We start from the raw sequence: 27,797 nt of genomic DNA, 5'->3' as shown, positions 1-27,797 counted from the left end.
CTATTTGCTTATAAAAAGCCTTTCTCAGCTGTCTGAACAAAGACTTACTCCTGCAGTGAGACTTATCTTCCACCATGCTATCATTAGTGGCTGCGTTTTATCTACTGTGGTTCATAAACTATTTCTGATGGACTGCACCACCTGGACCCTTCACAGAACTGCATCTTGAATTTCAGTCACAGGTAGTATATTGTTTTGCAGTTAGTCTACCTTCTAATCATACAGCTGACAAGACAAACTGTACTGCATAGATCTTATTTATCAAAAGCTTCTCAATTCAACTCACTGTTAGAATAACAGTTTGCTCCTTGCTGTTGGAGATTGTATGTAGTTACCTGAAAGGACAAAAAGCAGAATGTGCCAAGAGAAACCCTGTAAATAATCAGCTGAATTAAAAGCTTTGAGAGCAAATGGAAACGTAACCTCTCACCCTACTGGCGTAAAGGAAAAGGTAACATCTTGCATATCTATCCAGAGCAGCTTTCATTGTGTGGCTCTCAAAACATTTTTAATACCATCAGTGGATTTCCTCTTTCTAACAGCCACAGCCATGGGAATCGGTCTCTTATCTTCACTGAAGAATGTGATTCCTCTCCAGGGAAGGGAGTCGGCTTCCTTTTTGTGAGCATTTTCTTTTTAACGAGGTAGAAGGAGAAACAGACAGGGAGCCCAAGTGTCTCTGCCTAACCTCTCAGTGCCTGTTATGCTAGAGACAGAGCACAGATATAAACAAATATTCTGTACTTAAAGCACACTTTTACATGGCTCCTGTATTTGCAAGTGGCTGACTCAAATCAGCCTTAAAGCTTGAGTTTCCAGCCCATGGAGCCATGGCAGATAGATAGTGCTGGCAAGTGTGTGTTGAGTGATAACACTAACTAAATGTGATTCTATCAGTTTTATTGCAGCACAATTTATTGTGTAGCAAAACATTAAGAAACAGTGCAAGGCAAACTAACTGTTTATTCTGTATAAATACACTAAATATAACATGTTAAGCCAGGATTCTCCTCATCTCAGTCCTCTATTACACTGTTCAAACCTGGTATATTTTTTGCCTAGAGAGTTTAAATATATATAAAGAAAGGCAAGCTAGAAAGAATAAGCTGTCCATTCTGGTAAGCTTAACCCAGTTTTAATGTACTTTTAGATAGAACTGTGCTAAGCTATGGGTGAAGGAGATAAACTTCTCAGAGAAAGTGTTTGAGCTCTGAGATCTAGCCTGAGAAGTGGTCCATTATCAGCAATAAAAATACAATTGGAAATACACAGATTTTTCATTATCTGGGAAACAAGTTAATAATGCAGTATGAGGGGACCACTTGTATTTAAATATGATAATCACAATAGAAGTCTACCATAATGATTTTCAGAAAGTGGATGATAATGTCGTATGTTCACCTCCCCATCATACAACATTTGTACTTTTGTATGTACACTCTGATATTTCTTTTTTTCTTAACATTTTACACTTGAAATTTTACATTCCTTTTTAAAGTATGCAATGAAAACACATCCATGGCTTTCAGGAGCCATAAAGAATATCTGCACTAGCGCAAGAGGTAATTTTGTAAAATTAACACTGATTTATACTGTTGTGCTGTTCCCTCACCAAAACATTCCAAAAGCTGATACTGGGTGCTTCATGAAGCACAACTTCAGACTGTGCATCAATCGCACCATGCAGAATACACAGAGGGTCACCTGCAGTGTCCCAGTCCCTGCATCTTCCTGATACCCTGTGCAAGCAAAACCCAGCTCATGGAGTATTTCTGTACGTTCAGGTTGTTTATGAGCTATTCACCAATATAATAGCTGTACATCCTGCAGTGGTGAGATAAGCAGGGTGAAAAGGAGTCTCTTAAAAAGACTATCAAAGAGGTACAGAAATAAGTACCAGCTGCATGCATAACAAGGATATGCCTCGGGTATCAGTGGGAGATGTTTCATTGTACCTGTTCTGGCAAGCCATTTATTTCTTCACTGTGCTAATGCTGACCTAACAAAGAATAAAGATACTCTTTCTCAACCCTGTCATAATTTATAACAATTGCTGGCAACTACAAAACCACTTTCATTGTCAAACTACCAGAGATGTATTTGCAGTCATATTTTCAAATGTTAAGTGAATTAAGAGAGTTTATCTGAGAAAAGACAGAAAAGAAGAAAAGAAGCTTGTCTCTACAGCAGCCTAACAGACGTTAATCTCTCCTTTCATTGTTGATTTGCTTTCATATTCAAACATAGACTCTTAATAAACAAGACTTTCTGTTTTTGTTATCCGAGGATTTTCATGATGAATTCGGTAAATTTGATATTGGATGTCATCTAAGTGTTGCTCATTTAACTGGAGTTATGACCATCCAGTGTGAGGAATGTGATCAATCACCAGCAGATGGAGTGAACATGCTATGAAAGAAAACAACATAGTCTACAGAATTTGCTAAGCTAAGGCTCCAGTCACTTAGGAGATGATAAACTGGGACAAGATGGATAGATTGTCTCCCAGACTCTGCAATGTGCTGCATCTCATCCACTGTGGCTTGATTCTTCTCCCTAGGCCAGACCCAACCCCCACCAATACTTTGCTAGGTCTCTTAAAAGAACAGATAGAGAATTGCTCATTGTTCCTTAAGTATATTTTCCTCTTTTTATCATAGCACCAGCTGCACATACTGCATTTACAAAGGATAGAAATTAGGAAATAAATCAGTACCTCATATGGTGGTATATCCTGTTCTTGGCATCTTTCTGTATTTTTGTACAGCCCTCACTATACTCAAGTGTCAGAGCATTAATCTCAAACATGACAAATGATTTAAATCTCTGTTTCTAAAGGATGTCAGCCTGAGTTAGATGTCACTTTGGAGTGCTCCCAACTGGGCCAAGGCTTGTAGTGGTGTTCTTTATACCAGCCTCTGCTGTGACCACAACGTGATCTTAGGTAGGAATACTTAAAATGTAGATTTGATATAACTTAGAGATGTCTGGCAGAGCTGAAAAGCCACTAATGAGCCATCTGCTTGCTAAAGCACAGTAAGACCCATAAACTATCCTGTAGAGCTATCTGCTACTCTTCCAAGGGTGGCAAACAGAAACCTGGCAACTTCAATTGCTGAGTTTCATAGAACAGGGGATCAGAGCCCACATTCCTTTGCGATGTGGACTTCTGTGTAAGCAGACAGATTATTTTTCGTATATTAGAGGCAGAGGAAATGGTGATGGTCCTGCACTACAGACAGTTCCTAATGCTAGTATCAGCTCCCAGAAAGGCCAGGTAACTACCTAAGCTACTTGTGCTGGGATTTATTTTTTTTTTAGACAGGTGTCAAAAAATGGCTTGGGAAGGAAGAACTACAAGAGGAGGACCCTGAGCTGCTCTGGGTGAGTCTTGGCTACTACATTCATTTTCCTGTGTGCTGCTGTAATTTCCTGTGTGCTGCAGGGCAACTGCAGCATGCAAAGAAGGGACACCGAGGCTGCAATCTATACAACTATTTGCAGTGAGAAGTGTTCAGTTTGAACCACAGGAGGTCCCAGTTTCATTCCCTTGCCCACTATCATGTGATCCTAATAAAATTGAAAGCAGAAGAAAAATGAAAAGTTTTAGTGAGTGTTTGCTGAAATTTAAGAAAGAGAAACAGCATCAGACTAAGATCAGAATGTTGTAATTCTAAAAATCTTTTCCAGCATAACTGTTTTTCCTTGCAACTCTGGCCCACTAATGACAGTTCCACATTAATTAGCTGATCCAGATACCGCATCAAACAATGTGGACTATAAATCTTGTGGCTGAATAACAGGAAAATACCTCCAGAATAGCAGTACTTGTTCTTCTGGTATTGTGCATTTGCATTATAATAGTCAGAGATGTGATTTTAAGGTTTTGATTAATTAAGGGATTGCAGTACAGAAAGTGAGGTCATGTGCAAGGATTTTTTGCTGTAATTCACTGTGTTTCTTGAAAGAAAAACAAAAACAAAAAACCCAAACCAAAACAGTCATTGAACAGAGAAACTAAGAAACTTACAATTCCATTCTGTACACTGAAGCCCAGCTGATACTTTAAGTCTGGTCGTTTTATGAGGACAGTAGTAACAGGAGGACAGCTGACAATGTTCAGTTTCACTTGCGTCTGGTTCTTGAGACCCTGTAAGATATTCCAATTGTTAATACTTCTGAAATGGATGTTAATTTGCTCTTTCATTACTGGTTTTCTATTTACAAAGCAGCTGATCTGAGAAAGAATTAGTGGAAATCTGTTGTTAGCTTGGGGATACATTTCTCTGTTTCATTTATTTCCTAAGCTATTTGGCACAACAAATGGTAACAGAACTTTACATTTAATTAATATAGAAACTTCCAGACCTAATCTACACATTATCACCCCTGAATCTTTGTTTCTAATTATGTTTTGGTAATGACAGATTACTTTTTTTGGTTTTTTCAGTGATACAAAAATTCCTGTCTGCTGGAAATCTACAGGGTTGCTCATCAGAACATTATGTCTCTGCTGGCTTACAACCTACAGCAAACAGCGTAAGTTTGGGGTTACCTTGATGATCCCTTGACATGTTGCAAGAGGTAAACCAACTAAACTGGTCCCATTGATAGACATAATCTGGTCGCCAATGCTTAGTTTTCCTGAACGAGCTGCAGGGCCTCCATTCATCATGTTAGCCAGGATAACAGTGGGTAGAATGGATCCCCACCCAGACTCCACAATCACTACCCCAAGAATTTCTCCCTTCTGCTTTTCTAGCTGGAGCTGCAATTAAAAAGAAAACCAAAACAAAACACAACACATTTTGATTGGTTGAAATGTGAGCATTATCATCTCAGTTGTTCCTGAGTAACACAAATTAGAAAAAAAATTCTATTCTTTGCCATTAGACAGAGGATGACTTTAAAAATGCTGTTAAACCGTAAAACATCTACCAGTTTCTTTTCAGGAGTATCCTCCACTTGTTTGTTGAAGGTCATTTAGGTCCTTTCCATAAGCAAGAACCTAACACATTGGTTAACTCTGAAGTTTTTATATTTCTTGGAACTTGGCAGCTAGGGGAGGCTGTAACATTTTGTGGGGTAGGGCAGTGTCTGGAACACAGGCTTGAGTTCAGCTCCACTTCTGCCATCACTGCTTGCATTGGCTCTTGATCTTGGGATTTGTCTGTATTTTCAGGCAAGGATCTTTTTATTATTATTGTTATTGTTACTATTATAATAATTAACATTATTATTAACATTACTGAATATACTTGTGCTAAGCATGATAATTTAAGATCCCTCGTGTGCTCATGTAATGTAACTTATGACTTCTCAAATGTGGTGATGCTGACTGTTCATTAATCATAGCAAATCTAACTTTTACAGAAGAGGGGTAGGAGTTTAAGTAGAAAACATACTCTGACAAAATACTGGGAATTATTTTCTTTCAAATGTGGAAGGACTTAAGGGAATCATGAAGGCCAGCTGATTTTTGTTGAAGCTATCTATCAAGACTTTGGACCAACCAATGTGCCACAGCTGTCATTGCCTAAACATTCATCAACCAATTAAAACAAAGGTGTCATGAAAATAATGTTTTTTTTAAACACTTTAAAATGTGGCACATTCATATTTTTTTATCTAGTTATAAGACCAACATTTATTTAACTGACTTTTCCCTTGTTTGCTATGAAATAAATATTTTGTCATGCGTATACGCACGTGAAAACACTGTTTGACTGCAGGTGTATAAAACTACACATCAAATCATAACCTTTCTGTGTGCAGGTATAGGTGAAAAAAACTCTTCCCAAGAACATACATACTGTACAAAAGAAGTGTAATGCTAGAGAAAATAAGAATAAGCAGGAAAGCTGTGACTGAAAGATTAAACAATTTGCAGTTCATCTCAAAGGAAAAATCATTTAGGACTTAGTGCAGAAACTGACCTTTGGAACATGGGCCAAATCCTTCTCACACTGCAGACACGTAAGATAAAGCAGAATCTGTGTGCAACAGCACTCACCACATTCTGGTTTGGAATTCCCAGTACTGCAATGACTTTTGTATGAAATGTAACATGGGAAATATATGGCAGTTTTACAGAAGGAATCCATTACTTCCGAAATCAAATTAAATAGTTACACTTCAATAATTTGGAGCACTCCAGGGAAATTTTTGCCTTTTTGTGCACTGTGAGCGTGAAACTCTTTCATGTCACAGATTTCCTGATGTTTTAAAAGGGGAAAAGAAATTGGCTTTCTCGGTGCCACAGCTTCCTGGACTTGTGGTCCTTAAGTAAGAAATCACTTAAAAAGTGCATGGGAATGAATTGTCCTCTTTCTCCACATCAGTACATTGGTTAAACAAAAACACACTGTGTACTATGAATATCACAGAACTTACACGTGTCAGATGTAAATGTATGTGCACTTTATTACTGTTTTGATCAATAGAAGCAGAAAGACCTTAAAAATGAAGAAATTTTTTAAACTTATAAAGCTGCTCTTAGTAGAATAATGTGGATGAAACAACACTCTTGATGAGGTGAAGTCATCCTTAAAATGCTAAAAGATATTTCCATGACAACTCCATTCCTCTGAAAACAATCAGTTGGAAAAGAAATTTCTAAACTAGTTTACCTCTTTGCAGTTTTCTGAATTGGAAAAGTGTATGAGATCATCGTTGTACATCTCTTGGGTGTTGATGATGTCACTGTATTCTTTCTGACTGAGATCCTCTGGGTTAATTCCATTGGCTCTTAAAAACTCTTGGTAAGCCACACTGAAAGCCTGACCAATTGACTGAGCTATCAGCTGCGCCTAGAATGCAGAACAAGACACAGCTCAGAGAAAGGGCTGACAAACAGTTTACAACTAAGGCCATAAAAATGAGAGAGAGATTGGATTTTAAGACAGACTCAAAATAAATGATCCTGCAAAGTCACTACGTTGGTAGGGATATAAAGGCATTTTAAGGTCCGTTGTGCAGAAAGAATCCATTACATCCAAAATCAAATTGCAAACTCCATTTCAAAACCCTGCTGATTTCCTTTCATCAGGACACTGCAGTAGCAAGCAGCCATATGCTATTTATGTACTTGTTCCAATAAACACTGGAGAGTACTGGCTTTGTACCAATATGAAACAGAGTTTACAGAAACGCCTGTCACAAACCCTGCTTCTGAGCACAGTATATTTGCAGGAGTGATGAGAGAACGGATGCTCTGCTTCCACGTCCCTTCACACTCATGTATGCACTGATGATTTTGGTGGTTGCGTTGCCTGCTGTTTCTCCACCTTGGTTTTACTGGACTGAAAACACTGCTTCAGGAAAACCATCTGCTCTCCTATTATTGCCATGATACCTCTCTCATAGCCCAAATAATAGCCCTACATATCCTTTCCACATCTACCATAGCTATTCCCATTAACACCTTGGCCAGCCATTTCAAGAATGCAGCCATGATTATAGCTTGTTAATTTTAAGAACAGCTCTTAAAAATCCCCTGTCTTTATGAATTTTGGGAGCACTTCCCTGTGCATGCATTGTACCACAGTATGCAACAAAAGTCGAGTTGCCATTACAACAGGCTGTATAGGGAGTGCAATTAATGAAACATTACAGTGACTGGTATTTGGATGTCAGGAATACATAGATATTAGAAAGAAATCTACAGAAATCGACAATGATGATAATACAAATAACTTTCCACATTTGACACACTACAAAAATCACCTAAGTAAATAATTGCTGAACTGCCATAAAGTTTACTTTCTAATTCCACTAGATGGCACTGGCAGACAGAGAAACAGAGGTAGTGTTAAGTACAAGGAATTCATTATCAAATTTCTCTAGCCTTGAATTTTTATTTTTCTGTTTTGAGTTTACAGCAGCTCACAGGAGAATGTCACATTGAGCTCTGTGTATCTGTGGTTTGCAGGCTTCTGTCATCAGGGTATATGATTAACTCCCAATGGTCTGAGGAGGAGTTAATTGGACCTTACCATGTAACTCCCTAAAAATGTTACTAGTCAAAACTACAAAACTAATCTGGAAATGCAACACGTTTTCTTAGTCAGTAAGTACATGCTAAGTGCATTAAGAATGCATGGGGTTTTCCAGACACCATTGTAAATTTAAATCTTTTTGCAATCTACTATCAGACACGGGGTGTTTTCTCTTATGCTAAAAGGTGGTTTTCTTATTTCATTTATGATGCAGCGTACAAAAGCACTGATCTGCTTGGTTAGAAAATTATTCTAGAAAAATCAAATACATAATTAGCCAGCCAGTCTCAAATAATTCCTTTGTGGTTTAAAACATCTTTTCAAAACTTATCAATATGCCAAGAGGTTTGCAGTAGTACAGAAGTCATCAAGTACATTTTATATTGCTCAATTTTTAAAGTTTATCACCAGTCCTTATTGACTCCTTTGATCTCCAGTGCCATTGCTGTCTTGATAGTTAGTTCTTTGCTTTTGCCTCCATTCTGCATTCTTGTTATTACTGCTACTAACAGCCCGTTCTCCTCTTAATTTCATCCGTGTCTCCCAGATTTTATGAATGTTTATGAAAGTCTTCAGCATACAACTTAGAGATAATGTAATTAAGTTGCTTGAAAAGGTCACCCCAGCAAAGCAGTGGCAGAGCTGAGATATTAGGCATGAGAACAGTCCCCCTTTAGACAATGCCATTACTCCTTCACAGGCTTAACTGCTTCAAAATAATGAAAATGATTGCTTAGTTCAAACAATTCAGAAAGTTATGACTATCTGAACCAAAGATCTTAATGCTTTTTTATTTGGTATGATGGATATATTTAAAGTTTATCCTATATAACAATTGTCAAGAATGTACCTCTATCTCAGCTGTCAAGTTAGACAACAATTTTTGCTTTTTCTGTTTTATTGACTTGGTATTGTTTTCCATAAATGTTTTAGGTTGAATCAATCCTACTTCTGCAATCCTATTTTGGTTCCAAGTTCTTTTATCGCTTAGTATTTCTGATGCGAGTGAAAATTAGAACCTAATTTCTGAATTGGTTATTCCTTTTTTAAGTGGAATTTTAACAAAAAAGTGACTTAGGGATTGGTATTAGATCTCAGAGAATCTTATGTCATAAAATGATTGAAATTACACTTTCTGTTGCATTGATGTTCTGAGAGAGCAGTGATAAGTAAGTTCCTCCTAGTATTTTACTTAAGAATTGCTAAACTCTGCTGGCCATGAAGAAAAATGTCTATTAATATAGAGAACTAAATTGTCTTAACTTTATTGCATTTATATAAAAATTCTAATTCAAAAACTTTGCTAAGAATTAATAAAAAGGAATAGAAAAATAGACAGCTGAATCTGTTCTTAAACATCAAATGATCAAGTTGCATGTTTGAGAGTACATATACCAACTTAGAGGCAACTCCACCATGAAGTATTTAGGACTGGGTAGAGGGCAACCTTGTGCCAGGGCTGCCAAGTTGGTGGATGTTCTCAGCAACTATCCAGAACAGATTCACCTCATTGCCAAGTATCTGGAGGCCTATGGTGGCCTTACGTGCCAGCCCACTGATTGAAGGATCCAGTACAGAATGAATGATCAATATGATAACCTGTAAATTAATTTTGGCCATGGATGGCTATCAATTTCCAGATGACTCCACATAATTAAGTACTAAAGCATTTGGGTGAGTGCTGTTGAAAGAACACACATGATCCTATAACACAGGAGACAAAGAGTGGATATTTTGGGATACTGATAGAACATTAATTTGTGGAGGCAAAACAAGAAAGCAAGGTACAAATGTGGACAAACAATTGTCTGATGTTTCCACAGACTACCTGTAGCTGCAGTCAGAAAAGATTACTGCCAACAAAAAATTCATTCAAGAAGTTACGTGCAGTTTCAGGGATTCTCTAAATGACATATGTTGTTTAAATAAATGCCATTCCATTCCATTTACTTACATCCTCTGATTCAAAGACATGGCATATCATTTTGTACTGTTTTTTTCCTTCCTGGGCACCAGGTGTTGTTTCAATGCAGTCTTGGGAAGCTGATCTTGGCATGCGGCGTCGCGCCATTAAAACCACAATGTTCCCAATGTCAGCAATGTAGGAAATGGTGCGAAGCGCGTGATCCATCATCGTTTCCTATGTAAAGAGAGAGAAATAAAGTCATTCTTCATGCCTGCTCTTCTTCTAAAAACTCTGCATCTTGCCTCTCGGTGGCTTATTGCTTGAGAATGACAGGGCCTAAAAGTAGACTTTTCATAGGCCCAGTTCTGACATTACCTATGCAGTGAATGGGCCTGAACTCCAACCTCAAGGCATAGTGGCTGTTCAAGAAATTGGCCTCAATGGAAGCTTTGCCTGAGCAAATAAAACATGGTTGCTACTGTAAAATAATAATGAAGGTCTGTACTAATGTTTCATAAATGTTTTCATGCTGTTGGAAAATTATTTTCCTTTTGTATTGGTTTTGCTGAATGAAGCAGAGGCATTTTACAATGACAGAACAAGTCTTAGAGAAGTCATTTGTATGTGAGAAAATGTTACTATTTCTTAAATACTTTTTTAAATTAATGTCCTATAATAGCAATAATACCCTCATACATAACAAAGTGATACTTTCTTTGTAAAGAGCTATGAAGGCAGTATTTCACCTTATCCATAGGCAGAATTCGTGATATTTTTTTATGGCTACCTACATTATCGCAGATCAGTTTGGAGGGAACTGGTTTTACTGTCTGGACTCACAGTTAAAATTGTATTTCAGTCACTGCCATCAGGCTGCCAATCAGTTGTGCTGGGAGAACTCAGAAGATCTGTTGCCTGTGAGAATGTCTTTGATAGTTTCTCGGCCAAGACCAAGATTGTCTCTATTGCTTTTGGGCATCTGCTTGGATATATATGTAGATATTTCTAATGTGAAGAAAGAAAAATGGACTACAGGTTTGTTGTTTATTTTGCTGGATTTTTAATCAAAAAGTCTTTCAGTTGTTAGGGTTGTTTTTTTATTATTAGTTGCTGGTAGGTCATTTACATATGATTTACATATTCCTCTGAGCAGCATGAGGTCAGTTTTCATCCCTCATGTTATATGATTGAGATACCCTTTTGCTGTGTCTGTAGTGGTGCGTTTCCCCTGATCTTCCAAAAAAGGCTTATAATGTGATATGAGACAATACACAGTTTTAATAATTTATATAAGTAGCAGCATTCTTTGTATAAACAGGTAAGTATTAGTTGACCAAATTTCAAAGGGTTGAAGAAAAATTGTTCCTCCATTGACAAGAATAATTGTTTTAAGAATTTCAGTATGATTTAACTTCACAGAGAGAGAAAAAAATAAATAATCTTTGTTTCTTAGAACCACCTGTCTTACTAAAGAGAATCACTACCTGTAATATTACTGCAATGATTCTTCCTCAGGCTTGAAATAAAATGTTGTAGGCTTATCACTAAACTACAAAAAGTACTGATGGTTAAGAGATGGTTTGGGGGATGTCTCTAAGGGTTGCAGGGACTCAGTAGGATTTATAGCACTTTTCTCATTATGAAAAATGTTCTCTAATGGGCATCTCTCAGCAGGATCTTGGGAGCTCTGCAGCAATAATTGCTTTTCAGTAGTCTGCACTAAGTATTCGGTAAGGGTGTAATCATAGATGCAGTGTGCACAGGAGTGAATGGACTGGGAAAATGTGTGCATTTAATCTCACCTGCCAAGGAAGTCTTCCTGTCCTTATCATCACACAGTAGTTACTCAGGTTTTTTTTTCTATTTTCCCCTTGTATGAGTGAAAGCAGTCATTCCTTCACTCCCTCCCACTGCTTTCCTGTCTAATGCAATTACAAATAGGAATAAGGCAAATCATATATAGTGACTGTAAACATGTCTTTATTTTTGACTTACTAGTGACTCGGCCTTTTCCTTTCTCACTCTGTATTCCGTGCCTAATTAAATTATCATTTTTGGCCCCTCTCTTCCTTTGTTACTTTCCCATTAGTCGCTCCATCTCTGCCAATCTGCTCCTCTGTTCTTTGCCACATCCCTTTTCTAGTCCCATCCATTCCATTCTTGTTAGTCTTGTGTTTGTCCTTAGAAATTCAGACTCTCCTCTGGCTTTGAAACCTTCGTTCTGTCTTCTGTCCAGAGTCCCCTTTCTCAGAAGCTCCCTTCCTTTCTAAGGAACTCTTTTAGAATCCCATTTGTTGTCCCTCTTGAAACCCAAAGTACACCTGAAGGGGGAAAACCTAAGAATTTTCCAAGCTCTTGAGTGATACAGCCTAACAAATCAGAAGATTTTATGAAACCAGTTATCTACCAGAGGCTCTGCACATAAACATTTCTGACCTTTACAACTATCTTTTCATCTGCTCGTTTTCCCAGTTGCTTTACTTGAAGCTCCTCTTCCCTGATAGAACAAGAAGAGAGGCTGCTGTGATACTTCTGCTGTTTTCATGCACTGACTGCAAGCTCATAAAGCTGCAGCAGTCTAGGAAGAATTGTTCTCCTATGAAGCAGGCATATGGCCAAACCTAAGGTTGCTTCTACAAGGTACAGTAAAGAGGTGGTTGGCCTGCACTGTTTAGTTCAGTAACTAAATGCATCGGCAACTAAGAAGTGGCAGGGGTGCAATTTCCTACTGTTGCTGAGGGTAACAGAACCACCAGATCTGGCTCTGTTCAGAGGTGGCAATACACCTTACTGGTGCTACACAGTATTTTGAACCCTGCTTCATGTCCTTTTTTAATTGAGAACTTTACATTTTAAATCGCCTGCTACCTCATGTGAGCTATACAACACTACAGATATATTAAAACATGGATGGCACACTACAGAAATAGGTTTTATATAATTGATGAAGCCATGAAAGAACAGATTGTGTCAGCTGCCACACCAGATGAAATAGACCTGTGATAATTACACCATTCAAAAAACTTCACTAGCACTGAAAAATATTACCAAGCAAATTGTATATTAACTACAAACAAATCAAATTCCTAAATGCAGAGAGCTGCATTTGTCTTTATCAAAATATCCCTTATGGTGTCACCTCATTTAAGTTAGCCATGATATTTCTGAACTTTAAGATACAAGGTCAATAATAATTTTCTCTTTTCATATTCCAAGTTGTTTATGAAAATAGTAAACAGTACTACATCAAACAATCATACCTAGACATCTCCCTCTGCTCTTTAACTCTCTATATTGCCTTCTATATGGCAATATATAAAAAATAAGTAGACTCAGAAAATTTATTAGCCTGCTTGTCTCCCTTGTATCTAGATCCCATATCTACAATATATTACATGAGATAAAAGCCTTATTTAATTCAATGATTTATGTGTGCTTCTTCTGTGCCATAGATATATTCATCATCACAAATTAAATGATTTATTTGAAATTACTTACTTCTGACAAATCTGTGCTAACTCTTGTTCTATGCACAAGCTGCCTACAAAGGGTTTGTTTTGATGAATTACTGCCAGTTAAAATTCTTATAGTCCTTGGTCTTTTCTACTACTTTGAAAAAAAAAAAAAAGACTATGATTCCTCCAAACATTTTTCCAAATACTACAGGTACAGATTTGTACAAATACAGACTTTTCTAGTTTGGCTATATCTAGCTTAACTAAGGGCTTTCTGAATAATTTGGTTTTTGATGTAACTTGGTGTTGGTCTGCTGTTAGATACATACAGCAGAATTTTTCTGTGAAAGCTAAAGCAAAAAAATGTCACTAAAATTTCCCTTCTCAAAGCCTCTCAAAAAGAAAAATTTCTGTAAGTATCATCAAAGTCTAAGAGATCTTGTGAGATTATTGTAGTAAATGTGGAGATCCATGTATAAATTATATGTATTAAATTGTAAATTTCTTTTTAAAAAATTCATCTTATGAAGATCACGTCTTATTTAATATACACGTATACTCCTAGAAGATGAGGCTGATTATTGCTATGGTCTCCAGATGCTTCTTTAATATGAATAAACCAGAATTTACCTTAGGCAAAAAGGATGGTAACTTACATGTGATGACTTGAAAAATTGGAGGTTAAATGTTAAAAATGGCAAGATACGAATAGCTTATTCGATGCAGCAAACAACTTCCTTGTTAGAATCTAAATTTGGGTACTGAAGCTGTTTCAGAGAAGCAGGATACATACATTCTGAAAGACTTTTGAATCTTTTCCTAAGTTGAATTATGGATCTTAGTAACATGCAGATATAAGCAAAACTGGTGTCACTATTCCTGTATTGGTAAATGGCAAGTGTTAGAATAATAGCTGATCTATTTTCACAACAGTGAATTTAACCAAATTTAGCAAATTTCCCACTAACAGCAAAAGAGCATAATCTAAATATTATTCTTGAAGAGTTTTAATCATAACTTACCTGTGTGTCTGCATTTAGAACTTTGATTCTCTGTGTGGAGATGAACAGATCCACTTCAGTCAATGCCTGGGAATCTCCCTCTGAAGTCTAAAAGACAAATGCTCTGTTACAATATTTATTTGAATTTCCTCTTCAGAGTGACAAATTCAAATGAGGCAACCGCACTGTTGAACCACCACGGACGGCATTCAAAGGTATTTCTAAATACATGCAAAGAAGGCATTTATTGCATAGAAAGAGTGAAGCAGACTCTGATTTTGTGGGTAACGGTGAAATTTTGGAGGCTGGGGGACTGACAGCTGAGGTACTGAAATTCCCTGTTTGTAGCCAGAACGGAAAAAAGAGTATGGCTGTTTCTTCTCCAGTGTCCCATCAGTGCGCTTCACTACTTGAGGCACAGGATCTGAGAAAATAGGAAAACTGAAGAAGTGACTGACTCCCCACCAGATGCTTAGCCCTTGCCATCTTTAGCGAGCTCACCTAAAAAAGTACAAATTACTGTGGTGGGCTTTAGGGTTTTTTTATAGAAAATAAAGAACTAAGCCCTGAACTGACATTTATCTCTCCTATCACAGTAAGCTATCAGCTGGCTTTCCTACCTCAGCTTCCGAGCACTGCTCAGTCAGGAAATAGTTCCATATCCCATTAGAAAGCATGGTCACAGAGCAAGTGGGATTACAGTGTAATGCCACATGGCATGAAGTGTGTCCTGGCTCTGCACATGTGAGAAAACAGGAGAGAAAGTGGGAAAGCAACTGCTACCACTCACTGGAACATCATCCAAAAGCTTACCTAATACCCTGAGCTCCAGCAGGAACCTATTTATTTCTTCAGGCTGCTTGTCTGCATTGCACTATTGCAACTGGTACCCAGCAGCCACAGAATAAAATGGCCACAGACTCAGTCACCCTGTGCTAAAGGCAGGCATCAGTCTTTAGGTCAGAGATTATGTTTGATGAAACAGTGCAAGGAAGATTGATGTATTTGCTGCTCTTTTCTGTAGTTAGAAAGGCTTAGCTATGCCTATAATTAATGCTGTTTAATTTTTTTTGAATAAAACCCCATCCAGCAAGCACGTACTTTGGTAGCAATAACTTGTGCTGCTTTCACCCAAGACAAAAAAAAAAAAAAAAAAAAAAAAAAAAAAAAAAAAAGATTCATTTTAGTGGTATTTTTGACACCTGTATTTAGTTAACTGAAGTACAGTTTTTAACTGACTCAAGTGTGTCCTGTGTGAATTGCTCCAGCCACTACCTAGTAAATGTATTTGATTTGATTTTAAATTTCAACAATAATTTAATAAAGTAAGTCACAGGCACAGAAAACACATCTTACTGCTTTGATTACTAAAATAATAAGCATTACATTTAAAAAAAATATCCCAGATAACACTGGTGGTATATCTGGACTAAACAAATCACAGGTATTTAACAGAAGGAGAGCAGCAGACAGGCACTCCAGCAAATGAACAATGAAGAAAAGGAGTTAATTTTACTTTTTCCAGTGTTCTACTATTTAACAAAGAAGAAACCAAAATGACAACGTTATGAGGACCCCTCATGAAAGACACAACACTCCATGGAAAACAAGTGCAACAAAAATGTAAGTAAACATTAGCATTCAAGAAAAACAGTTTACACACCGCTTTTTTCTTGATTTTAGCCGCCTTTTGCATCCTCTGAGAAGTAGCATAAAAAAAGAATGCAGACAGATGTACACACAAAGAAAGAGAAAACAGTGTGGGAAGTCAGGGAAACCTTTTGACTGAATCCAGACTATTAAAAATTTGAGGGCAGCGGGAGAAGGATGTGCAAAAGAGAAAGGTTTGTTTGTGTCTTATACAGTTGTCAGGCATAACTGGATTTAATGGCATTATGTATGTTGTCAATTGATTACAAAAAAAATTGGTACCAAAGAGTGTTGTCTGTTAACAGTTGCTCCTAATCTTTACCCTGCTAAATATACAGCAGTCTAAAATGACATTACATGCACTATTTCAAACTCAGGGTTTTCTATCCATATTTATCATATGGTCTACATGTAAATGTTGAAATAAACATAACCTCTCTTCCATGACCATTTAAAGCATGCAAGTATCCCTGACAGATCAGGATTGCTATTTATACAAGAAACAGTTTTTTGGAAGCTAATTGCAATAACATACATAGCAGTATGCAAAATAGAAATTCAAAGGTTTGAAAAGTTTAAAGAACCAGACCCTTCTTGCCTTCCATTTGCTTCTAAATGTCAAATCAATCATCAATCATGACAGTCTCTTGCTAAGTAAATCATATTCCCAAACTTGCTTTCCTTCAAAAAACATGCAACTTTTAATAATTAAATATATTCTTGATTAAGCACATAGTTTTTCTATTGGCATTTAAATCTACCTCTTTCTAACTGTGAGTTCATTTGGGTGAGGTACTTACAGCAGATCCATAAAAACTGTAAAAATGTATCTCTTACTGGGGTTATCAACTAAAAAAAGCATTTTCTCACACAACAGTATGAAGCAGTCTGTGCCACATTATTTACACAGAAATAATTCACTTTAAATAACATAAAATCCAAACGCATTAGAAATTAATCTTTTTGTCCTAAAAAGCAATAATTTGATATATTGAGAGTAACCTTCAAAAATCTGTAGTAAGTTAAAAACTTAATCATATAAGAGGAAAATCACAGTCAAACAAATACTCTGTGTTCTGCCATTGGAATGCTTTCTAATTGCAATCTGCAATTTGTCTTTAATAGTTGAATTCTTCAATACAACTTCAAAACCATTGTGAAAATAGACTCTGGAACACCTTATATTTTGTTCCTCAGAGATGCTGTAGTTTCATAATAAGCACTGGAAGCTCAGGGCATTTACAGTCCTGCATCTATACTCAAGTAAGTGCACTTCAGAACAGGACTGAAGCTGCAGATCCTGTACTGATTAGAGATCAGCTGTGAAAGGATCAGAGGGTATTCTGTGAAACATAAAAATCCCCTACTTTAACACGGCTCACTGCCTCCTGGGCCTGCATCATCCGTATGTTCTTGGAAGGGTTGCGCTCAGAGAGCAGCTGCGTGGAGCCCAGGTAATTGGCTGCAAAGATGATTCCATCAATGAGGTCTTCAGGTTCACAAGGTCCTGGAACTGACATGAGACATTAACAGTTACTGCTTTTCAGAAGGGGGTAGAGAGATGAGAAATTGTATAAAGGATATTGAGGCTTGAACAACCTTTTTGATAAATTTTCTAATGTGAACTATGTGAAGAAATTCAGTGCAAAATACATTACAGTTTTCCTTATATCTGCAAACCCAACACATTATGAACATATAGTATTTAAAACATTGCATAATTATTTGAGCACGGAATTCAAGAGGAAATAATTTGAAAATTTTTGGTGTGCTGCACTGATAAACACATAGGAATTATTTGCAAGTTTCAGTTTTGCTTATAGGTTCCTTCCTCATAACTTTCTTACTGTTTATATGTATGACTGTTACAATGCACCAGCTAAACTTCTGCTTGAATACAGATTTGGTTTTCCATGGTTTTGAGATGTCTGCAGTTCCCAAATTTTATCTCTGGCAAAAATACTGATCAGTGATGGGCACAAAGGTGTACTTTGCTTCAGCAAAAGTCCACCGTGGAACTTAGCAGTTAAGACAGTGTAGGAATCAAGAAAAGTAGGTATCTGATGCTGTTTAAGCTTCTGTAAGTCCTGAATTCAGAGACTGACAGAAAATACAGTCCCAAGGTTTGTACAGATTGTACAAACAGAGCTGGAGAAGCAGGCTTCGGTGCAGGAGTTCAATGAGATGTTCACAATCAATAGGATTTGCACAACAGGTCACACAGCCTTTTCCTCTAAAAGCAGGGTAGTCACAGATGGCAGTTATGGATAAGGGAGTACATAGAAGGAGTATGGAAATTTTCACATTAAAAAAAAGAGAGGAAAACAGTGGAACTTGAAAACATCTTGGTATTTTTCTAATTTTAGCCTTCATCCAACAAAATACCTTTGCATGCACTTAGTATTAATTACATAGTGACTTTGGTGAAATTCTTGTTTCTCTCCAAGGATAAAAGAGATGGGGCAGGGAGAAGAGAATACAGGATAGTATTTATATCATAGTGGGATTATGGTCATCATCCTCTTTATTCAGCTGTTAAGCCTTACATCTAGCTTGATTAGATCAACAGTAAAGAACAGTCATTCCAGAGATTGCCTGAAATCTCTTGACTGAATTTTTATCAAAGTAATTGGGTTTGAGCTGTATCAACGTGCCAAGCTGCTCACACATTTTTTAAAAGTACATCAATCTTGTGTGAGGAGTAAAATGACACTGAAAGGAGATGATAATTTAAAAAGTGTTCTTATGCAATGGATTAGCTAAATTTATTTATAAGCAATTGAATCTGCAAGATTAGTATGTGGAGAAGGAGTAATATATGGTATGCTATGCTGATGAAATTTACTGAAACAGTGGTATTTGCACATACATCTTTCAGTGAGTATTCTTATCCCTCATTTTCCCATTCTAATTCTGAAAAGTCTTCCAACAGACAAGAGACTTGATTAAAAGAAGTTACTTTCTTCTTCAAGCAGTGTTGCTAACACCTATAATTCCATGCAGGCCTCCTACTTGCCTGCTGGAAATGTCAACTCCCACCAAAAAAATCCCAGTCTTTGTAATTCAGTAATTAAAGTGTATAAACACATATATATTTATACCAGTCCTACACTCTCCAGAGACCTCATATTCACTAACAGTGCTCACACAAAATAGAGCTATTTGTTTTGCTAGCAAAAAACATAGTTCGAAGCTTTGCAAGGTCAATCATATACTACATTTTTCTTTATGTCACATCTGTACAAATCCAGTGGTGGTTTGGATCTTCATTATAACTCAGAATAGACTTTTGTAGAATTATAAATTCTCAAAGTATTGGGAAATTTAAAAAAATCATTACAATCTCCATTGAAAGTGTGAAAACGTTCAATTAAATCCTTGGGAAGCTATGAATTTAAAAAGTCACTGAAACTCTTCATGAAAGCCACGTCTTTCAGTACCTCAAAAAAAGATTCTTGCTCCTGCAGCACTAATTCACTGAATAAAACAAAAGAAAGTGAAAATTCCACAAGAGTTCTATTTACTGCATCTCTGTTCCTCTTTGCTTACATTTTTATAAAGTTATTTTTTTCAGCAGATGGATTATGCATTGTATATGGCAGCTCTTCTGACAATGTTATTCATATATCTTTTCAGGCCTCAAAATTTGTCCCATGCATCTGTACTTTTTTTTAGCATCCAACAAAATATTAATGTTGCATTATAATGACATCTTGTTTCAAGGGCAGCAAAAAGAGAAATTAAAGATGTGAATGTAATTTTAAGCTAGGAAAGCTTCATTAGATACCTGCATCAACACACTCATTCAAAATTAAAGTGGCTTTAATTTTGTTTTCCTTCATTCACTTAAGGCTAAATTAATCAGGCTAAATTGAATGAAGATTATTTTAACTGAAATATGCTTAAACACGTACTGTTTAAATCAGTTTAACTAACATCCTATAGTTGTAAATTTCGATAAATTTTCTTGAAATATTTTGTTTCTGGAGACAAGTGAAACTGCAGTTCTTGGTACAAATTCTAATACAGTCATTACTACATCAAGTGAAGACCAAAATTCAAAGAGTCTGTACAATTTTTCAACAAAAAAAATTGTACTGGTTATTTAAAGTAGTCCTTTAATCTATTTCCTCTGCATCCTAAAAACTCTGGCTGAACTCAGGAATTCTTGTTTTCTCTTAAGTTATTTTCAATAATGGAGAATTTGGGCCATTCTGGTTATCTTGGTGCCTTGTGTGTCTTTGAGCAGGATGGTTTTATCTTGATTTCCAAGTCAGTGATAGGCTGTGTCAAAAGCACATTCTTTTCAAACACATTCTAGGAAGTTTTTTTAACACATACACTGCTACCACCTCCAAGCATAAAACAGTAATCCCCACCATAAATTAGGGGTATATGAAATTAATGTGTTACAAAGGAAATAAATAATTCTTCTCATGCATTGGCTGTTTGGTGATAGCAATGGTGTTTTTAAATAATTTGTCTGTAAAATTGATTGAACATGGGAATAACCTTGAGTTGTAAGAAATTTTATTTTCCTAATTTTATTTATTTGGACTGTTTAAAGAGTGGGTCTTTTTTGGTTGGATTCAGTTTCATCATATGCCAGCAAAAAATACTGCAACATCAGGTCTAAAACAATAGCATGTATAAAATGCTTATAGCAGTAGCTAATACAAAAAAAAAAAAAAAAAAAAAAAAAAAAGGAAAAAAGGTGTATTGGGCAGAAAAGATTTAAAATGTACATCAAGAAGGCAATGTAAGCAATTGTCAGGCAAAATAAGATGTGTCAGTAGGATGGGATTGTATTGAAAATTGCTAGGGTCAGATTGGGTTACCTGAGTGTTTTCTTCACTTATCTCTGACTGCTTTAAATAACATAAAAATGCAGACTTGGCTGAGGTCCCAGCTCATCAGAGCACTTAAGCATGCCCTTGACTCTAAGCACGTGTAAGGCTTACTGATGAGGAAGGGAAGAAGAGAGAAATAGATTTGAAACTTGAAGATTAGTTCAGTGTGAACAAAGATGGGAATTTTATGTTGAGTATTGGTAATTTAATATTAGATAACTCTTTCTGAAAAATATAACTGTAAATTTTTGTAATATCTGATCAATGCAATAGAGAACTGTTTTCTGATGATCTGTGAATGCAGTAAGTATAAATATATTTCTAGACTAGACTAGATCAAAACATTTTAAAATTAGCTTTTGTATTCATAAGAAAAATAATATATCTGTATGAATATTATGTATTCATATGTATGTGTGATGAATGAATTCATTATGTATTCATATTAATTCATATTCATTATGTATTCATGTATGAATATTTTGTATTCATACAAATGTGTCTACTGTAGTTAAAGAATCGTGCTGCAAGTTAAGTGCCTGAAGAGCTGAACACAACCAGCCCATGGCTGGGGTATCACCATCACAGTTCAGGAAAGCACAGTGAGTGTTAGCTGGAAGGATCTTATGTTCAGAAGGGTCCTCTTCCTGTTGGGACTGTATGTACAAATTAATAATAAAAACTGTTTGTGGTTTGGTTTTGGGATTTTTGTTTTTGGTGGGGTTTTTTTGGTGGGTTTTTTTTTTTTTAATTCAGAAAACAGTCATGTTAACTCTCATAAGCTCTTAGTGAACTACATACTTTTTAATTATATTTTTATTTTTATTATATTTTATTAGATAATTCATATAATAACTGCAATAGAAAAATCCTAGTATATAGCTTATAACTCCTGGACAGGAAGAAATTCAGGAAAGGCAAAATGATTGAACTAAAAAAAGAAAAAAAAGAAGTGTAATGCTATCTAAAGGAGCATGCTCTATTAATACATTCTTTCCAACAGAGAAACAGAAAATACATTGTTAGCAGAATAGTGAGCTGATTGGTTAGGAAAAAAAAAAAAGTCTTTTTTTTTCGAAAAAAATTAAAATGTGCAGTTCAATCTGTAAGTGCTACGAGGGGTAAATTTTCTAGTCTGTTTTAAAGCTTTACTTGTGCTGGACTCCCTTTATAAGTGTCCACTATCAAACAGGTTTCTCTCTTGTCTCCACCACTTTGAGGGATGCATTTAGTTTATCTGTATGTAGGGCCTCTTAGCCAGGACCTTACAAGTGTTATGTGTAACTTTCTTCAGATGTCAAATCTGTGCAAAACGGGCAATCTTTGAACCTTCTATTTGCTTTAGCTCTTCAAGGCAATGGCTAAACCCAAAAGTTGCTAGTCAGGCTGCTGAGATCAGGAAAAAAATATGTTGTTCTAAATTGCAGTAAGTTTTGACCAAGTTGAGAATAACACTTTAAATTTTTAAAATTTCTTTATGGTTCCATTGTGGAGAAAAGTGTGTTTGTGGCAGATCTGAGGGGTCTTTTATCACTTTACAGTTTAGAAATTTCCTTTGCAGGAAGACCTGTATGCATTTTCCCCATACAAAGTGAAATACTTCAGTACTTTTCAGCTGTATTCATTTGGGTTTAACTGATTTTAAAATCTTTAAAGTATACTAAAGCATTTACTTCAATTTTATCCTACTTCAACTGTGGATTACATGAAACTTACCATCAACAAAACTTGGAAATGAAGACACTTTCTTTGTCTGTTGAGAAATAGAAATGGTATAGCTGTAACAAAACAATTATTATAACCAGAAATGAATTCATATTATATTTAGAGAGCTGACCATTTATAAAAATATCAAATTTCTCTGTAGAATTTCTGCATAGCCACTGTTTAGCACAGTGAAACACATTTAGCACTGTGAACACATCACAGTAATTATTAACCCAATGTAACTGTTACATAGTGCTATTTACCTGGAATCTTAAAGAATCTTAAACAGATCCCACCACATGAAATAATAAGAGACAGTTGGGGGAAGAGAAGGAAAATTACCTAGGAAGTCAGCTGTCAGATGAGCAATACAAACCAGCAATTCTCAGTCCAGCAGTTTATCCACTAGATCCCCTTGCTTATTAATGATATTTGAAGTTTCCAATTAAGAACATTCAACAATATTTTCAAAGCAAGAGTCTGGGTTAGTGCTGAAAAAGAACTGTCCCTGATTGCACAGGACTTAGCATTACACTTAATCTCAGCAGGAGCAACAACAGTGCTCTTTTTATGCTTCTGTCTCTATTCTCAATAAACAGATACAGTTTTTCCATTTGCTTGTCTCTTGCCAGCCTCCTGAGGCATTCCTGTTTCCAGGAAAGAGGCTGATTTCTTCATTATGGGAAACAGCTTTAGAAATGTGCCTCTTCATTAACGTAACAGGCTACAGGCTAAGTATGTTACATGTTTTTGAGATAACAGACTTCTGCTTTAAAGTCTGGATTTCATGTCACTATGTCTAGCCTCAAGTATAATCTCATTCTGCATTCTTGGATGTCCTCTTTGCTCCTGTCCTTAGTGACAAGAACAGGTCTGCCTATCACTGCATCCCGTTCACAGCTGACTGAGCCAGGACACATCTACCACAGAAGCCACTCAAAAAGATGTGAATCATTTGAGCCCTCAGCAACTGAATGGTGTGCTTGATATTAGGGGTTATTTAAAGAGAATTTTCCAGTGGGAATTAAGCATTCCTTTGGCTTCGAAGACTGACATTTGAGGGGGTGGTAAGAAGGGTGGTGGTGGAAGAGGAAAAAAGCAGTAACTGATTTCTTTTTGATGCTACCTTTGCTTTCCAATAATCGAAAAAGAAAATTTCTGAAGTGTTCTACCTGTTCTGCATGTCAGAAAAATTTAGGCTTGAGCGCATGCCATGGTCAGTTACATAAAATGAATGTGACAGCAACAGATCCATGGGTATAGTTCGAAGACTTTTTGGAATATGCAGCTGTGGTATGTATTGTTAGTTCAGGAAAAGAAACAGAGCATAAGTGTGTGTGAGAGGGGAAAAAGCTGACAATTCCTTGTCTGCTTTCCCTCCTGGAAGACTGGCAGCAACGTGCTAGGCAGCAGAACAGCCTAATAGCCTAGGTTCCTACCTCGGGTGTATTATTGTTGTCAACTGGTCCATTGAGGTCTGAACGCTGTTGCTTCCTTGGCTGCTCTAACCCATTGCACATCTGCAAGAAAAAAGAGAAAAGATTTCAAACCTTTTGTCTTCTAAAAAGCTTCAAAACAAAGTAGAGTTTTCAGTAGAGGTCCATGGTGCGAAGATAGGTAGAAAATTTTTTCCTGATTGAATCACATTTAGAAAATATTAATAGAAATTCATAAAATATTAACACAAAACTGTATTTAGCATGTTCTCCATTATTTTACCACAGTCATGAAGCAATTCTGTGTAGTTATTTATAGGTATTTATAGGTAGTTAGTTATATGCAATCAATATCCATTACTGATACTAATATATCATCATGTGATAGCTGGAATTTCCTGTTGTAATTTAGCAAATATGAGAGTCACATAAAAATGTTGAAGTCTATAATTATAATAAAAGATCTACTTTTATGTAAATAATAAGATATTTCAATTATCATTGAGTAGCAATTATGCTACTGATTTAAACTAAATTAATTTATTTCAGTGCAATTTTTTTATCTGGAATTAAGCCAAATAGTGACATGTTTGGATTGTTCAGAAGCCAAAGTCAGAATTTAAAAATATATTTATGCCTAGTACTGGACAAAATCAAAATAGTCCCGAGAGCCACCTCTGATCTGAAAAAAAGAATCCTAGCCCTGAATATCAGATTCTTTGTTCATAGGGAATATCTCATGGCGTGACCCTCCTTTTGGGCTATGCATATCTTACAGGATGCTGGCAGCACAGCTTCAGGCTTCTGAAGAACTATGAAAAGGAAAATATAAAACCTTATGCAAGGAAAATACTGTCTTTAAATAATGGAAAACTCTTTTTCTTCTAAGTTCAAATCTTCTTAGGGGCAGAATTTCCTCACCAGGGTTGTGACACAAGTCACAGAACAGCAGCCCCTGCCACAGGGAGGGCCCAGGTCCCATAAATACCAAGAAAGTGAAGTTTTTATGACTCAAGAGTTTCAGTGTTAGAAATCTGGAAAAAAAACCCAAGGTGATTTCTGGAACAAATTTTTATCATTTAGGATATTTCCCTTTTCTTTTTTCTCAGTTACCCTATTATGTATAAAAAAGAGTGCCTAAATACCACTGTCAAAAATAAGAACTTGTATCAGCAGCTGGCAAATGGCAAACTCTGGGCCAGTATTATTTCAAAGGTTCAGCCTAAATGCTACATGTGAACCTAAATTCTTGTCTTTTGACTTTCAAATGCAATATGTAGCTGTAATCAATATGTAGCTTCATGTTCATCTCTATACAAATTATTCCCTATGAATAATATTTAGTCAGCGGAACAAAAATGTGGGCACATCAGAGCTACCAGCTCAGTAATTCTAATTTTCAGGTAAGACAACCTAGACAAAGGAAAATTCACCTGGGTACTAAAGAAGGATTTTAGGAAAGGAAAGCCTGAGATATACACACAGCACCCCAAGACTCAGGGACTCACTGACTAGTGCCCTCTCTACATGGCTGTAGCAGGCAGAAAGCTTCCATATCCCTGTAGTAAATGCTGTTCTGTTGGAGACAAGACAAATTATATTGCATGGCTAAGCTAATATGGAGCATTATGTTTTGATGTGCAGTGAAACATATTAATGAGGAAAGCAAGTATCTAGAGGGTTTTAATAAAACAGGCATAATAATCATACATTATTCCCTAAAATAGTAGGATTAGATCAAGTATGCTTTAAGCAGAGAAAATGACATGGCCACAATGAAGATATATTAAACTGTAAACAATCATGGCAAATTATTAACTCCAGCATGTACAACAGAATGCCAGTACTTTTAAAGCTGTGTCAGTTGTGATTACCACACCCTTCACTGAACTGGAAATGCACCTGCACGTAAAGAAAGAATTGGTTTAGGAAGCATACCCTGGGTGCCATAAACATTTCTGTAACGTCTGTATCACAAATCTTACATGCTAATGGACTTACCCACCCTGGGGATCATAGTGCCACCCATATGCTTTAATAGTTGCATATGTAATTTCATACAGTCTTAATATAAAATATGACTAAAAACCAAAATGAGATTTAATTTTTGATTTATACATAGCTGTAATTTATTGGAATTCTGTTTTCAGGATTTCAGGAATAAACCCCAGCCTTTGCTTCTTTATTCCTATTCACATATGTACTACATATTTGTTACATATGTAGTATATAGGCTGTTACTGTGTATTGGCTGGGTTCCAAAGGGAAGTCTGCAGGATACCTGATGAGTTGGGATCAATCACATCACCTGAATGAGGAATATATTAAATGTTTTTTACTTACTATTTGGCCTTCCCCCATCCCTCCCAGCCTGCGTTTCACCTAGGTGTTTAGCAGCCCTAGTGCACACAATATGTTCTACCTCTGACAGGGAGGGGAAGATGTCAACTGTGAGCATGTTCTCCAAACAAAGCTGAATGGAGTACCATGTCCTTGAGATCTTCTCAGCTTTGGAGTGTAGCACACCCTATTTATCCCCTCAGCAGCTGCCCAAGAGATTGAGCAGACAGTAAGGGGAGCTGTGCCTGTCTGTGCCCAACAATAGCCAGCAAATACAGGGGCTGTTACAATGACCCTTTAAAAAATAAGTGTTGATATATGAATGATGAAGAAATGTTTGCTAACACAGTATCCCAGAAAGATGCACAGGGAGAAGGTCTTCCCGTTCTTTCCATAAGACTAACAGCGTGTGAAGAGAGAACTCTGCAGAGCAGGCATAGCTGTATCTCCTGTACACAGTTACAAACCATGTGCTCATGTACATCCGGAAGGAGATGCCTCTAGACCAAGGATGCAGGGAGTGTTTTGCATTTTCTTTATGGAATCATTTTTAGAAAAAATAAATTCTGGTGTTCAGTGTAGGCTGGAAGTTGGTTCATGCTCCCAGGTAATCTGACCAATGTCAAATAAATTATTGTATTAAATACTTGCTTTCTTCATGTTCCTTAGTTTACAATTTATAATGTTGTATTAAGTTGCACCATAGCTAGAAAAATCTAGCTGAAGGAAACAAGTATTATAAATTCTGTATTCTCTGACTTGCAACTTAGACTAGAACCCAAATCTAAACTGAAACTGAAACTGATTGCAAACACAGAGGCACATCTATGTCTCTTATCCTAGGATAAGATTCTGGTAGGAGGACAGATTCTGCAATGGAAAGATATAAAAATATTAAGTATTAAAGGTGTGGTGTTATTAGTACTTTTGTCTCTGAGCAAGCACAGAGGCAGTGTCCCTCACCATTTGGAGGAATGTGAGGCAGCCAAGAATGCCATCTCTAAGCTGAGAGGAAAATCAGACTCATTTGATGTCACTGAAATATCTATGTACATCTTTCAGAAATAGGGCTGCAGTTCCACCAATCCCCTGTCTAGCTCTATCCTTATGGCCAAATGCCAGGCCTGGGGCCTGGGCCTTCCTTCACCCACCAGTCTAGCAGGACCTCCCCAGCCAGTCTGGCCCCCTTTAAAACTACCCTTTCCAGCAGTGTAAAGCCCCTCATAGCTGGAGGTAAGGGCTGCTAATGACTGAGTGCTGCTGTTTGTTAACAGTACTAATTGTTTACTCCAGCATAAGCTGTTTAGCCCCTCAGACAAAAGCTCATCTCAGCAATATGGTCCTTCTCAATGTTGCCACCTGTGATCCTGAATGCTGCTGTGATGCTCAGTGCTGATGAGGAATTCCTCGGCTTGAGAACCTTCTTCTGGAAATCAACAGGTTAGTCCCTTTCTT

The 27,797-nt window shown here is 36.7% G+C and overlaps 1 protein-coding gene and 1 long non-coding RNA gene across 6 annotated transcripts in view; one reads left to right on the top strand and one right to left on the bottom strand.

Annotated features, from left to right (window-relative positions):
- Positions 1-27,797, bottom strand: part of APBA2 (amyloid beta precursor protein binding family A member 2) — an 87,852-nt gene that overhangs the window by 4,388 nt on the left and 55,667 nt on the right. For 3 of the 5 annotated variants that reach the window (XM_071754970.1, XM_071754969.1, XM_071754971.1), the window contains 9 exons: positions 24,006-24,086; positions 22,576-22,612; positions 17,377-17,522; positions 16,023-16,058; positions 14,381-14,467; positions 9,952-10,137; positions 6,630-6,809; positions 4,556-4,768; positions 4,031-4,150 (listed from right to left, as the gene is read on the bottom strand). In XM_071754970.1, coding sequence (XP_071611071.1) covers positions 4,031-4,150; positions 4,556-4,768; positions 6,630-6,809; positions 9,952-10,137; positions 14,381-14,467; positions 16,023-16,058; positions 17,377-17,522; positions 22,576-22,612; positions 24,006-24,086 — 1,086 coding nt within the window. The remainder of the gene's footprint in view (positions 1-4,030; positions 4,151-4,555; positions 4,769-6,629; positions 6,810-9,951; positions 10,138-14,380; positions 14,468-16,022; positions 16,059-17,376; positions 17,523-22,575; positions 22,613-24,005; positions 24,087-27,797) is intronic. The other 2 variants (XM_071754972.1, XM_071754973.1) reach the window with 1 other exon arrangement.
- On the top strand, positions 141-17,383 carry LOC139801118 (uncharacterized). The gene is made up of 6 exons (XR_011728072.1): positions 141-3,384; positions 4,451-4,539; positions 10,763-10,938; positions 12,376-12,543; positions 14,399-14,574; positions 15,804-17,383. It is a non-coding gene; the product is annotated as an uncharacterized lncRNA (long non-coding RNA).

This window comes from Heliangelus exortis, chromosome 11 (genome assembly GCF_036169615.1).
Source record: "Heliangelus exortis chromosome 11, bHelExo1.hap1, whole genome shotgun sequence".
NCBI lineage: Eukaryota > Metazoa > Chordata > Aves > Apodiformes > Trochilidae > Heliangelus > Heliangelus exortis.
This window is presented reverse-complemented; position numbering and strand designations above follow the sequence as displayed.